Source organism: Fusarium flagelliforme, assembly GCF_020744385.1.
Source record: "Fusarium flagelliforme strain FIESC 12 MPI-CAGE-AA-0113 chromosome Unknown B0J16scaffold_2, whole genome shotgun sequence".
Classification (NCBI taxonomy): Eukaryota; Fungi; Ascomycota; class Sordariomycetes; order Hypocreales; family Nectriaceae; genus Fusarium; species Fusarium flagelliforme.
Genome location: NW_025763504.1, coordinates 6,864,209 through 6,876,244, shown reverse-complemented (window position 1 = coordinate 6,876,244; position 12,036 = coordinate 6,864,209). Strand labels below are relative to the sequence as shown.

Sequence of the window (12,036 nt, the reverse complement as noted above, 5' to 3'; positions counted from 1 at the left end):
TAGAACAATCGAACGGTGATGCATTGAGACTATTGCTTAGCTACTTCTCAACAGCGGTGTAGATTTTGGACTATTGGAGTCGAGAACGCGAGAGATGCCACTATCTATGCATGGAGTCAATTTAGTGTACTTATTATGTCGGCTGGACCTCTAGTTTGAAGCGCTATTGAAAACCCCTGTAGATTACTTTCAAATGTCTGAAGTCGGAGCTATAGTCTTTTCGCCAAGTGAGAGCTGTATATCGCTGAGCTAGTCTATCTATATAAAGCGACCATCTATCTCTTTACCGACCTCTACCACCAATACCGTATTTTCAGTCTACTACCTTTCCTGAACAATCATACATTACCAATATCTCTTAACCTCCCACTTTATCTGTTCTGTTCCCTTTTATCTACCTGAATCCTTTCTTCTAAATAACGAAAATCATGGTTGAAGTTCCAGAAGAAGAAGGATTTGCTCCATTCGACGCGCCCGAGGTCATGGGTGACGACGCTCCCCGTCGCACTACCGTCATTTTGGTTAACAACACCCAGCAGACGCTGACCTGGTCAGATTCTGGATGTGATCACGGCGAAAGGTGTGTCCTTGCACCCGACACAATCGCTCCTGGAGCATCGGGGACATGGGCATTGCGGTCCGACGGGTTCCAAACAGGATGCGAGGGCTGGATGGAATGGACGGTTGGCGATAACGGACCTACCGTTGAGCTCAAATACGATAACCCATATTATGGGTCCAACTCTTATTCCTGCAGTACTGGCTCTACTTCTTATAATATTGGTAGAGATGGAGGGGACGGTGACCACGCAAGTGTTACGTTTACTTTGGCTCAAAACTGAGCAAATTTGCACAAAGTCACGGCTTGAGGCCTTTCATGATGTCGGGCTGGGATTTGGCCCTTGTCGCTACGTACACGCGAGGTTCGGAGACTGTACATAGCATAAATGCCAATTGTCTTATTTGGATTTACCTTGGAACTTTGGGAGCGCTTCGCAATTAAGAAGCTAAATAAGTAGCCTCTCCACCTAGAGGTCTAGGAAGACAAGAATATTTGCCTTTTCAGGTATCATCTTCAGTGTCAGTCAGGCTTAAATCCTGTAGTGGTATCTGTAGAGCAAGGTATGTATCGACGCTAAGTATTCCATCAGTTGTCCATTGAATGACTGAGATGGGATTAAAAGCTAGTGTATCAATGTAGACTTCATAGAGCGCGTCTTTCGCCAAAATTTAATCTATTCTCAAGGCTGTTCCCTCCTGTTCCTTTGACTCGCTGCCCGTCCTCGATAATAACACTGCCCCGCTGTGCATACTAAATTGGCCTGTTAAATATCAGTTGAAAGCATTGGAGAGATAGATGTAATGTGGTTAATCTTGGCAGAAGGCAAGGGAAAAAACCGCAGGGAAACAAGTAATGCATTTGTGGTAAGCCAGAAAGTAATGGGAATAAAGGTCTTATGTGGGGGTTAGAGACGTAATACCTCAAAGTGTATTCAATAATGGAAACTTCATCGCAATGGTCAACGAGATAGATTAGACATTTGCTGGGCCTTGTTTAAGAAATTACATGGCAGTTAATGTATTCTGCTGGAACGAAATAATTGCAAGTTTAAAGAAAGGAATTCACTGAGTCCACACGTTCCTTCTGCAAACTCGATGAGAGGGCATCGCTATTGCTGCCCAATTCGGCACCGCCAGTGTCTGCAGTTATTCACATCGTGAGCCATCATATCTAAGCACTTTCATATCCGGCTTATTCGAAAAGCACGCTGTTGCACCTGCCGGGATCCGATCGTTCTCAATATATAATTCTTTGTTGGGACCAGTGAAGATACTGATAACTCCGAATCCGTCCCGTCTTGTCCACAAAGGGAACACTGCACGAGATCTTTCACTGTCTCCCGATTTGGGGGCAAGTACTTTTTTAGTTGCAGGGCCGAGGAATGTCTTCCATCAATCCATTAGCACAGCGCTCTTAAGACGTGGTCTGATATCCCTTGAGGAACATACCGATGTATCGAAATTGACGCCTCCTCCAGTTGGAGAGAGGTTGATTCCTGCACCCGCGAACATACGACTCGGACGCTGTCGTGATACGACTACAGTTATTTCCTCCGTATGTTGGTTGATGACCCAAACACACGGCGGTATCTTCTTGATAACACGTACCATAGCACCGAGGGCTCCCTGTGTAACGTTGCGGTATTAATAAACAGCATGCAATTGTAATTTACCCACAAGTCTCATACCTTTGGCACCAAGACTGGTGGTGGGTGACAGGGAAGTGATTGCCATCCTTCTATTTCCTCCGGGCTTGAAAGCTCTGGACCTGCGATTGGGTCACAGTCGGGCCAATCTTCCTGATTGGCATTTTCTATACTGTATTTAATTGAAGTAGTTGGAGAGGTAATGACCGTTGCATTCGTGGGCTCCATCTTTGCTCTAGAGTGGTAGCTGTAGAGCGATTGTGATATGGAGAGGGAGGCACTCTAGTATTTAAGCGCATAAAGTAGGCACGGTTTCAAGTTAGTGACCGCTACACCATCGGCAAAATTGAAGAAGAACTTTCAACAGGTACCGAGGTAAACTGGGTCGTATTGCAGCACGGTATACGGTCGCACCATGTGTAAGTGTACATGATTGACACGTAGGTTGGGCATCAATGACGTGCGTGATTGCTAACCCTGCAATACCCGAAACTTCGATATTCGCATCTTGACCCTCTTGCAAGAGAAACCGTAACAGAATTCAGTGAGAGGAAGAAACTATGAAAATGGAAGGAGAACGAGAACTAGCTGAAGGCACTTGCATTGCCTATTTCGTTTAGGATATGGAGGTCTTTCAAGAACCCGGAATAGAGATAGAATAAGGAAAGCGTATAACCTTGTACGGAATGACCGTCTTTCGTCCTGCTGGTGGGACTCCTCGACCAGTGTCTTGGGTTGTTTCAAGGCTCCGTAGATCAACTTCCTCCGTTGTGATCACACAAACAAAATTCTCAACGATAGATGCTTCCCTCGGAACCCGACCGGGCCGCGATACGGCCAATCCCTCGAAAGGCGCGTCGCCAGCTGCGATAAACTCATAATCCCCCGCGAGCAGTCGAATTCCCCGCTCACAAAATCTTGACACAAGCGTGACCTCACCAATTGCGTTAATGTTAAGCACATTGACGTAAACGTCTTGATTGCTGCCGTTTTCGATTTGAAGGTACAGTCTATCATTTTCGATGAAGTCGATAACTGCGTCCTGGGGAGGAGGCCTAGGTATAATAAGCATCCAGTTGGCACAATGATACGAGCACTAGGAAAAAACTCACGTTTCGCTAAAATGAGCTTGAGGTTGCCTTTTGTAGTCGACTTCCAACCCGAGCTCGATTTTGACATGCGCATTCAAGGCTTCTCGATTGGCCCCGGATTCAAGTGTAAGGAGGCTTTGGGCTTCACAATAGATTTCAGCCTCTGTGACAAGCTTCTCAATGAGGCTTGGGGCCGAATCAACATCAAGGCGCTCGGAACCGAGTTGCAACCCATGAGAGCTGTAGAGGGAAAGGCTGTCACCATTGTTTCTGAACTCTACTAGAGCGTCATCATTGGGTTCAGAGGGTCTGAATTGCAGGGACCTTTCGATACGTGACCTAAGCTGAGGTTGCCCTTCATGCGCCGGTATCTGGGCTGGTTGGCGTCTTTCACGATTGAAAAGAACAGCAAGCGCATCAAGATCTGGGCTAAGTCGAATTGAAGTTGATCCTGGAAGCGCCCCCAAGACAGAAATAAAACCTTGGAGTTCTGTAACGACCATAGTTGTGCCCGTGCTTGTGGGTTGTCCTCCAGAGCCGAAAGGTACGACATGGAATTGGTCTCCGTTCTGAATGCCGTGGACTCGACCTGCTTGTACAACAGCGATACCGCCCCTTTTGGTTTTCGCAATAAATGGTTGGGTGTCTCTGGTCTCCATTGAAAAGGGCACACGGTTGTCAGATCCCGCTGACCTTGGATGTTGGTCAAGTCCAGGGTACCTTCTTTCTAGTAGCGCGCCGACGTTGCGCAATATTTGTCTCCATGACAGTTCGCCATTCGCAGCAGCAATAGTCGAAGTGAGGTACCTGGTCAAAAGACCCATGGGATTGGAGTCAATTTCGCTGCATTCCCAAGCAGTCTCATGGACGGCAGCGGCGGCTATCCGTACCGCAAATGGATTGGCGGTGATATTGTTTGCTCGAATTTGTCCACTCTCCTCCAGTTTATTGAAGTGTCTCGTCAACTTGTCATACTCGGTTTGGGACAGGCTCAAAGCCTTTGCCTTGCCCGAAAACCCAGAGACTTCACGACCATTGCGGGCGGAGTGGCAACAGTCTAGAATGTAGGTAACATTGTGCGAGCTCGCCGTGGATCTCGAGAGAAGCTCGGAAAGCTCCCCATCGAAGATACCTCGCCAAGTCTTCAGTGTGGGGTCAAAGTCGTATGGGACGATAAACTGTACGTGTGACAGGGCCGCTTCACCTCTAATGTCCGACTGAGCCAACCCGCCATGTCCAGAGTAATAGATAACCAGGACATCTTCTGATAAAGTTTGATGAATGAGGGAATTCCACTCGTGCAGAATATTGTCGCGGCTGGCTCCTTCGTTGCAAAGTGTCGTGATGTTTTCGGGTTGGAATCCACTAGCCTGTAGGGTATCTCTCATGGCTTCAACGTCATACTCGGTGCCGAGCAAGCCATTGTAAGGACTACCAATGAGAAGTGCACGCCTCATTGCAGGATTTTGAGCTGAATGAAGAAGTTCCGAAACCAATTCCTGCTGTTTCATGTTGTCGTGGAGATAAAATCACGGTGTCTTAGAGGTGGTGAGGACACTCTTGGTTCCTTAGAATGTAGACCACTGCTAGGTTAAAAGATCGGGGCGAGCAGATGCCAACAGCTTTGCTTCTGGCTGCAGCTGAAAGTGGTAACGGCTACATCGTGCCGTGCCGAGCCCCGCATTAGCTGTCAAAACTCGGGCAAACGAGGCGGCGTTGCAGATCGATTGGAGCCAATGGAGTCAACCAACGCTTTCTATTCGGCAGAGGGTTTCGTCCATCCTGATGCTTTAGGAAGATCCAGGCCTATCGCGGTCGCCAAGGTGGGGTCATCTGGTTGCTTGCGGCATTTTCACAGTTTAGGTGCATCGCTGCCTGATGTTCAAGTTTTCATGTAGGCCTATGAATTTCACATAGTTGCTGTCGCCGAAGCGGGGTTACATGGCTACCTGCGGCATTTTAACATCAATTTGCATTGCTCTGGTGTCCAAGCCTTCTTCGAGGCCTCTGTGGCGTACGTTATCGGCCAAGACGAGGTGCCTTGATGGGGTCTTGCGGATAGCCTTTTTTGAGTTTCTTTCCAAATGAGCCGCGCTTGTTTTCGCCTTATGAGGTGCATCCTCAGCCGATTGCAGGGACTTGAACCCTATAACGTTGGTAGTAACTCCGTCAAACATATAAGCTATATGGCATAGTTCCATTTGCTTCATGCCTCATCTCCGCACTTCGGCAAACTTTCAGCGCCATGCACCAATATTGACTTTGATGGGTCATGTGGAAGTGTCTGACCACCAATATCTGTGAAAGGAGGACTTTCTTGGCCAGACACGTGTTCAGAAAGGGCGCCTAGTTGACGCCATGCATAGGGAATGCTGACTTGGCGGACTGCAGGGAGGAAACACTCATCTCCGCAGGTACGCCTCCAACTATCCTCCTGAGGAGTACCGCAGTCATCAAGCATCTTGGATCTTGCGCCAGACTCGGAAGCCACACTACCAAAGGAACGAACGAGACAATGGAGCCGATTGTCTTTTCTAAAACATTCCCGCCGGCACCTTTTGCCCATGCTCCAGCTCGCTCTTATCTCACCTTCGAGTTGGACCCTACCAAGATACAACGCTTGGTAGTAAAGGTGTGGTCCAACGAGCATGGTGTGTACTCCACCTTACGTTGAGGCCGATAGCATATTTAATGAATACCTGCAATTGCCTTGCATAGACTCTAGAACAAATGACGCCAACGCTGAGACATATAAGCCGTGCTCCTTCGGTTTCCCCCCTGGGGACGCCCAGTGTGAGAAAAAGGTTACAGTAAGCCCGTCGGAAAGTCTTGAAGGCCTTCTCTGTTCAAACGCGATACGATGCCATATTGACGAGTGGACGTTCGCGGATCCATGTGATGATGGCGAGTGCCGTGAGGTCCAGAAATGGATTAAAGGCCTAGCTTCATCTTGTTGTCAGAGGATTGCAGCGTTTCCTATCCCCAGACAGGCGTGGGAAAGCTCAGTTTGGAAGATGGAGGTTCGGGTGTATTCCGAAAGCCAAGAGCAAAGCATTCCCCTGTCGAGTCAACCTGAGTATAAATCTCAGCAAACTCAAGGTACATCAAAAAGTCATTATCGAAGAACCACAGAGGTTTTAGAGCCGATGGAGATCACTCGTCTCAGGCAAGAACTACTGAAAACCGCCATACAAAACCACCCAGATCAGGTCAATTTCTTGGATAGTCTAGAATCCAGACTCCTGGATCTCTACGAGCAAGCCAGGGCTGCCGAAGAGTTCAATAAGGCTATTGAAGTTGCGAAAACTGCGGAAGTTGCATTTAATGGTTATCACAGCCGCCGCTGTCCATGGTTAAGTAGACTTGGAGACGAACTCGGCAATCGATACCAACGAAGCGGTTCAGTTGATGACCTCGACCGGGCAGTTGAATCTGCAGAGGAGGCCATCAAGTTCACAATTGACTTTAGTCCTGAGTATCCTGGTCTTTTGAATACTCTTGTCTCAAGGCTTCGTAATCGATATAATTATACCCATTCAATTGCGGACCTTCACCGAGCTATCGATAAGATGATTGCCACGGTGCAGAGGACGTCTCGAAAGAACCCCGATAGAGATTTCTATTTAATCAGTCTTGCGGACCTACTTGGCACTCGGTTTGATCGTACCAGGTCGAAGATCGATATCGTCACAGCCATCAGACATGCCAGGAAGGTGATGAAGAACACGCTGCCTGACCATAACGACCGGGCAAAGAGACTTTCCATTCTTGGGACTTTGCTTCTCTCCCGATACGAGTTTACCGGTTCCAAGGCTGATCTTGACTGCGCCATCAAACACGCCTGTTCCTCGGCAGAAATTGCAATCTCGGAACAAGCTGAGTATCCTGCAATTCTAGGTAATTTTGCAGGGTGTCTCTTTAGGCGATATTTGCACAAAGGATCACTGGAAGACCTGAGCCAGGCCATCGAGGTTTTGAAGACCGCAGTGGTGAACATATCCCCATCAGACCCCTGGTACCCCATGCTGCTATACAACTTCGGATTATATCATGTCGAACGGTTCAAGAATACCAACGCAAATCAGGATTTGGATGATAGTATTGCTTTGTACAAACAAGGATTGAACTGTGTGGATATCCCACCGTCAATTCGCGTGCGCTTGGCTCACGAAGCTGCTGAAGCCTTCGCGGCGGATAAAAGGTGGAAAGAAGCGAGCAATATCCTCGATGATGCTGTTGCACTGCTGCCTTCTATAAGCACGCGACTGTTGGGGGATTTGGACAAGCAGATGGCCCTTGCAGATGCTACTGGCTTAGCCACCTTCGCCGCGGCGGCTGCATTGAACGCGGAGAAGTGTGCTGGACATGCTTTGGAGCTTCTTGAACTTGGTCGTGGCGTTATTGCTAGTGATATACTAGATACCCGAACATCAATCATGGGCCTGGAACAGGAATATCCCGAGTTGGCCTCAGAGTTGGAGTCTCTTCGGGACGAGCTGGATTCACCGCCGCCTATACGAGTCCTAGCAGTTGAATGGGAAACGAAAGCGAAAGAAAGACGGGAATTACATCGACAATTCAGGTCGACCTGTGACAAGATCCGTACTTTGCCTGGATTCAAGACCTTTCTTCTTCCGCCCAACTTATCGGAATTGAAGGCCGCAGCGTCTTCGGGGCCGATCGTGGTAATAAACACCAACAAATATCGATGCGATGCCTTTCTCGTCCGAGAAGATGGCGTTCAGGTTCTGCATCTCCAAAATCTTCGTCATACAGACTTCGAAGGTAAACATAGAGTTTCGGCCAAACTGCTGAGGCAGCTGTGGGAGAGAGTTACATGTCCAGTCTTAACAGAACTGGGACTTATGCGAGAACGAGGAGAGGGCCCAGTGGACAAGATACCTCGTCTATGGTGGGTCCTAACCGGCTCACTGAGCCGATTGCCCATTCATGCAGCTGGGCTTCCTGACCCAGATTCCATGGAAACGGTTCTAGATCGGGTAGTGTCTTCCTACAGCCCTTCAATCAAAGCACTAATCCATTCCCGTGAGGAGTCCAAAAAGAGAGTTCCAGAAAGTGCGATGCTCATCTCAATGAGCACGACCCCTTCATATCCCCCTCATGTACCTGGTGATCTGGCGTTCGCGAGGCGGGAGGTGGAGATGTTGAAGGATATCTTACCCGAGACAATTTCAAGAACTGAATTCGATAAACCGCGGAAAAGAGAGGTTATGACAGCTATGAATGGCTGCTCGATCTTTCATTTTGCGGGACACGGCGTTTCAAACATGACAAGACCGTCATACAGCTGCCTCTTACTGGAGGACTGGGTACGTAATCCACTGACAGTCCATGACTTGACGTCATTGAGTTTGTCCAAATCCGCCTGGCTTGCCTACCTATCAGCTTGTTCAACAGGGGAGAGCCAAATAGAGCAGTTACACGATGAATCAATCCATCTTGTAAGTGCTTGCCAACTGGCTGGCTTTCGACACGTTGTTGGTTCACTGTGGAGAGTGGATGATAGATGCTCGTTAGAAATGGCTACAATAGTGTACCAAACTATCATAGAGTGTGGATGGACTGATGAGGCCGTGGCATTGGGTGTTCATAACGCTACAAAGCGTCTGCGAGATGAGATGAGAAGGGCAAATTGGGCTCTAAGGGATACGTCAAGGGGTCTACGTGATGATGAAGTGAGTGGGCGAGCGGAACAAGAAGAACCTGTCCTAGAAGGGCTAGGAACGACTGCAGGGGGTAGGGGCGTTGGTCATGCATGGCAGAGGGATAGTGACCCTCAGAAATGGGCTGCATATATTCATGCTGGGCCGTAAGGGAGCAAAGAGGTTATAAGCATGTCTAGCTTAGATAGTACTTCTGAGATCGCGGCTACTGTTCCCCTTTGGTACATTTATTGGCAACCTCATTGAGTACACAGTGTAACGGTGTCACGTTTAGCAGGTACAGCCGCAATCTCCTGGACGAGTTCTGCAATTCTTTCCGCAGGCGTACCTGTCAGCATCCACGCCGCAGTCCATCCAGGTATGACATCCCCTCCAGTGTCCTGAACCCTTGGCAGCAGCAGTCCAACACCACTGGCCGGACTTTCCACACACCTTCCAACAGAAACCTTCGGAGCAGCCGTATGGGTGGCCTTTTATGCACTTTCTCTCGAAGAGGGTCTTGGAAGAGGGCTGAATCCTCTTCTCATCTTCAACAGGAGCGAGAGAAGCGCCCTTCTTGGGATCGAGCTCACGGTCGCTGCCCCCATTGGGATGGTCAGCGCAGAGACGGACTTCGGAGGCCAGGACGCCCTCTGGGATATCGGAGGGAGCGACGTTCATGACTCCAAGATCACCGCAGACCGCCTCGTTTCCCTTGTAGAGACAGTCGCCGGCAGTGACGAGAGGAGTCATGGCTGCGAAAGCCAGGGCGAAGAGTGAAGACTTCATGATGACTGCACCATGTTAGCTTTCAAGGACGTTGAAAAACGGTGAACGACGGCAACCATGCTTACATGTTCAGATTGAAAGCACAGGAAGCTTTCAGAGTCTGTGGTGTTGTTGTAGACAGGACTGATGATTGAACACTGTCGAAAGGCTTAGGGGTTGGCCTTTTCACAGGGAGAAATGTTGGTGAAAGGAAGAGAACAGAAACACGAAGGAAGCGAGCAAAGAGGAGACTTTATGCCTCTGACCAAACTCTATGTGAGGGCGGGGTAGAAGAAAGATGTCATGGAAGCATCGGAGTCGTGATGCTGTATTGGTGTAATTCTGTTGAGGAAAAGCTTAACTGCAACAAAGCTCTTGTACTGGATAACGAAAACTGTAAAGTCCCAACAAGCCAGTCTGACCATTCCCCTATCATGACCACCTGGATGGCTGGTATCAGCACATATTTGTTCACTTCTTAGTCGTCATGATGTTGGTAGTCATGACGTTGGTGGTGTCGTTGTTTTTGATGGAGTTGGCGGTGTTGCTCTCCGCAAATTCCGGTACTTAGACCATCCCCACGTAAGTCAAGGCTCCCAAAGATAGAATTGTAACGGGAAATTTGGTTTACTGGAAATTCAATTGATCCTGGCTCTACCTCTAACGTTGTGTAGTCGCGTTTGACCTTTATCGCATCCGGTCGTCTGTCAAGCCCGTTTGCCAAACTCAGATACTTTGACCCTGTCGAAAAAAACAGTAAAGGAAACGGCTCGTTCAGACAACATTTTCTAAGCTAATACGAGTTTTCGGACATTGGTGCACGGGACTTTGCCAAGTCTTTTTTAATAACGCCAGAGTGGATAGGTAGATATCACTGTCCGGGGCATACCAACAGACAGTGCGAATTATCAAAGCTGCTATCCTTGTCCGCACCTGCCCTCGAGACCTTTTCTTAAATCCCTAAAAAAGAAAAGGGAAGAATAAATACATTTTAAGGAAAGAGCAATTAGATTGTATAGAAGTCTAAAAGACTAGAGAGTCTTGCTTTCTTCAGTAAAGAATCAATTGTATATAACAACAAGGTATCCGTGACGCGTTTGTGGTCGGTGGATGCCAATTGCAGAACAATCTGTTGGTTCCAGGGTCTTTCCAAATGCACCTTCTAGTCAAAGAATCCACAAAACATCGAGCGTCACGACTCGTTTAGACGTTCTAGACCTACGGGACTTTGCTAAATGTGAGCCGCTGTCAAAGGCTTGTAATATTAGCCGGGCATGACCTTGTCGACTGTACGGCCCCTATAATATAACCTTTCATTCTCTTCGCCCGCGTTTCCATCAGCATCCTTTTGTGACATCTTCTTCAACATGCATTTCTTTTCGTTAATAAAAGTGGCTTCCCTTGCCTCGTTGGCTTTCGCAATCACTGGTAAGAGATCTCTCATGATAAGTTGGAGTAGAAGCTGATACGGGCTAGTCACTTATGACAAGCTTTACGATGATCCTTCGCTTCCGATAGCTAGCCTCTCGTGCTCCAATGCGTTTACGAAACTGACGAATGACGAAATGTCCACAATTGGGGATCTTCCTCGTCCAATAATGGCGATAGTAGCTATTCAGGACGCCAGCTCGGACGCATGCATGACCTGCTGGGAGCTTCACTATCCAGCTTTGAGGCAATCAATCAAGGTTCTAGCTATGGAAGGAGCAGAGAATGGTGTTGTTCTTTCCCTCGAGACCATGAACGCTTTGACCCACGGGAGGGCTGTGGAGCTTGGAAGTATCGAGGTAGAAGCGGTGGAATTACCTATGGGTAGTTGCGATACGAGGGACCAGATTGGGACCGGGATTAGGAGAGATCACGATACATAGACCCAATGTAAAATTCACCCCGAGGCAGAGCTGCAGCGTCCGAGGTCTGTTGATGACTTATCCACGGAACTAGTGACGCCTGTCCGCTTTAAAACTCTAAGCTAGATTCAAGACTGTATTGTCAGTTACTACAACATCTAAATCAGTTAGGGAACCCAGTATAATAAATAGACCAGAGACAGATTTAAACAATTAAGTATGTTCTTCACAAAAAGAAGAGAGATTAATTTATAGATTATACCGTGAATTAACATATGAGTAAACGGATACTACCTGGGGTACACTGACAGATAATGTAAATGATTCTAAGCTACTAACTATATCTGGGCGTATATGAGATTTTCTTTAAAGATGTGAAATTTAAAAAGAAAGCAAGTGGTTTGAAAACTTGAAACAGTCAGCTTCTAATACAAAGCGGTACCCATTGTCCTTAAAA

General features: G+C 47.9%; 5 protein-coding genes across 5 annotated transcripts; 3 read left to right on the top strand and 2 right to left on the bottom strand.

Annotated features, from left to right (window-relative positions):
- The first annotated feature begins 197 nt into the window (after positions 1–197).
- On the top strand, positions 198–1,201 carry B0J16DRAFT_336332 (uncharacterized protein). The gene has a single exon (XM_046127200.1). The coding sequence runs from the start codon at positions 429–431 to the stop codon at positions 840–842; it is 414 nt and encodes a 137-aa protein (XP_045987902.1). The 5' UTR covers positions 198–428; the 3' UTR covers positions 843–1,201.
- A 62-nt stretch (positions 1,202–1,263) lies between these two features.
- Positions 1,264–4,920, bottom strand: B0J16DRAFT_370019 (caspase domain-containing protein). Its single transcript, XM_046130331.1, has 6 exons — positions 3,320–4,920; positions 2,884–3,262; positions 2,250–2,489; positions 2,011–2,187; positions 1,482–1,947; positions 1,264–1,312 (listed from the first exon to the last, which is right to left on the bottom strand). Exons 1-5 carry the CDS (start codon positions 4,807–4,809, stop codon positions 1,708–1,710), a joined length of 2,526 nt encoding a protein of 841 aa, XP_045987901.1. The 5' UTR covers positions 4,810–4,920; the 3' UTR covers positions 1,264–1,312; positions 1,482–1,707.
- A 1,524-nt stretch (positions 4,921–6,444) lies between these two features.
- Positions 6,445–9,132, top strand: B0J16DRAFT_263011 (CHAT domain-containing protein; the record flags this gene model as incomplete). The annotated part of the gene is made up of 1 exon (XM_046123325.1): positions 6,445–9,132. One exon carries the CDS (start codon positions 6,445–6,447, stop codon positions 9,130–9,132), a length of 2,688 nt encoding a protein of 895 aa, XP_045987900.1.
- A 60-nt stretch (positions 9,133–9,192) lies between these two features.
- On the bottom strand, positions 9,193–9,901 carry B0J16DRAFT_87477 (uncharacterized protein). The gene has a single exon (XM_046134617.1). The coding sequence runs from the start codon at positions 9,748–9,750 to the stop codon at positions 9,253–9,255; it is 498 nt and encodes a 165-aa protein (XP_045987899.1). The 5' UTR covers positions 9,751–9,901; the 3' UTR covers positions 9,193–9,252.
- Positions 9,902–11,220: 1,319 nt separating this feature from the next.
- Positions 11,221–11,600, top strand: B0J16DRAFT_396056 (uncharacterized protein; the record flags this gene model as incomplete). The annotated part of the gene is made up of 1 exon (XM_046132233.1): positions 11,221–11,600. Exon 1 carries the CDS (start codon positions 11,295–11,297, stop codon positions 11,598–11,600), a length of 306 nt encoding a protein of 101 aa, XP_045987898.1. The 5' UTR covers positions 11,221–11,294.
- Positions 11,601–12,036: the final 436 nt, after the last annotated feature.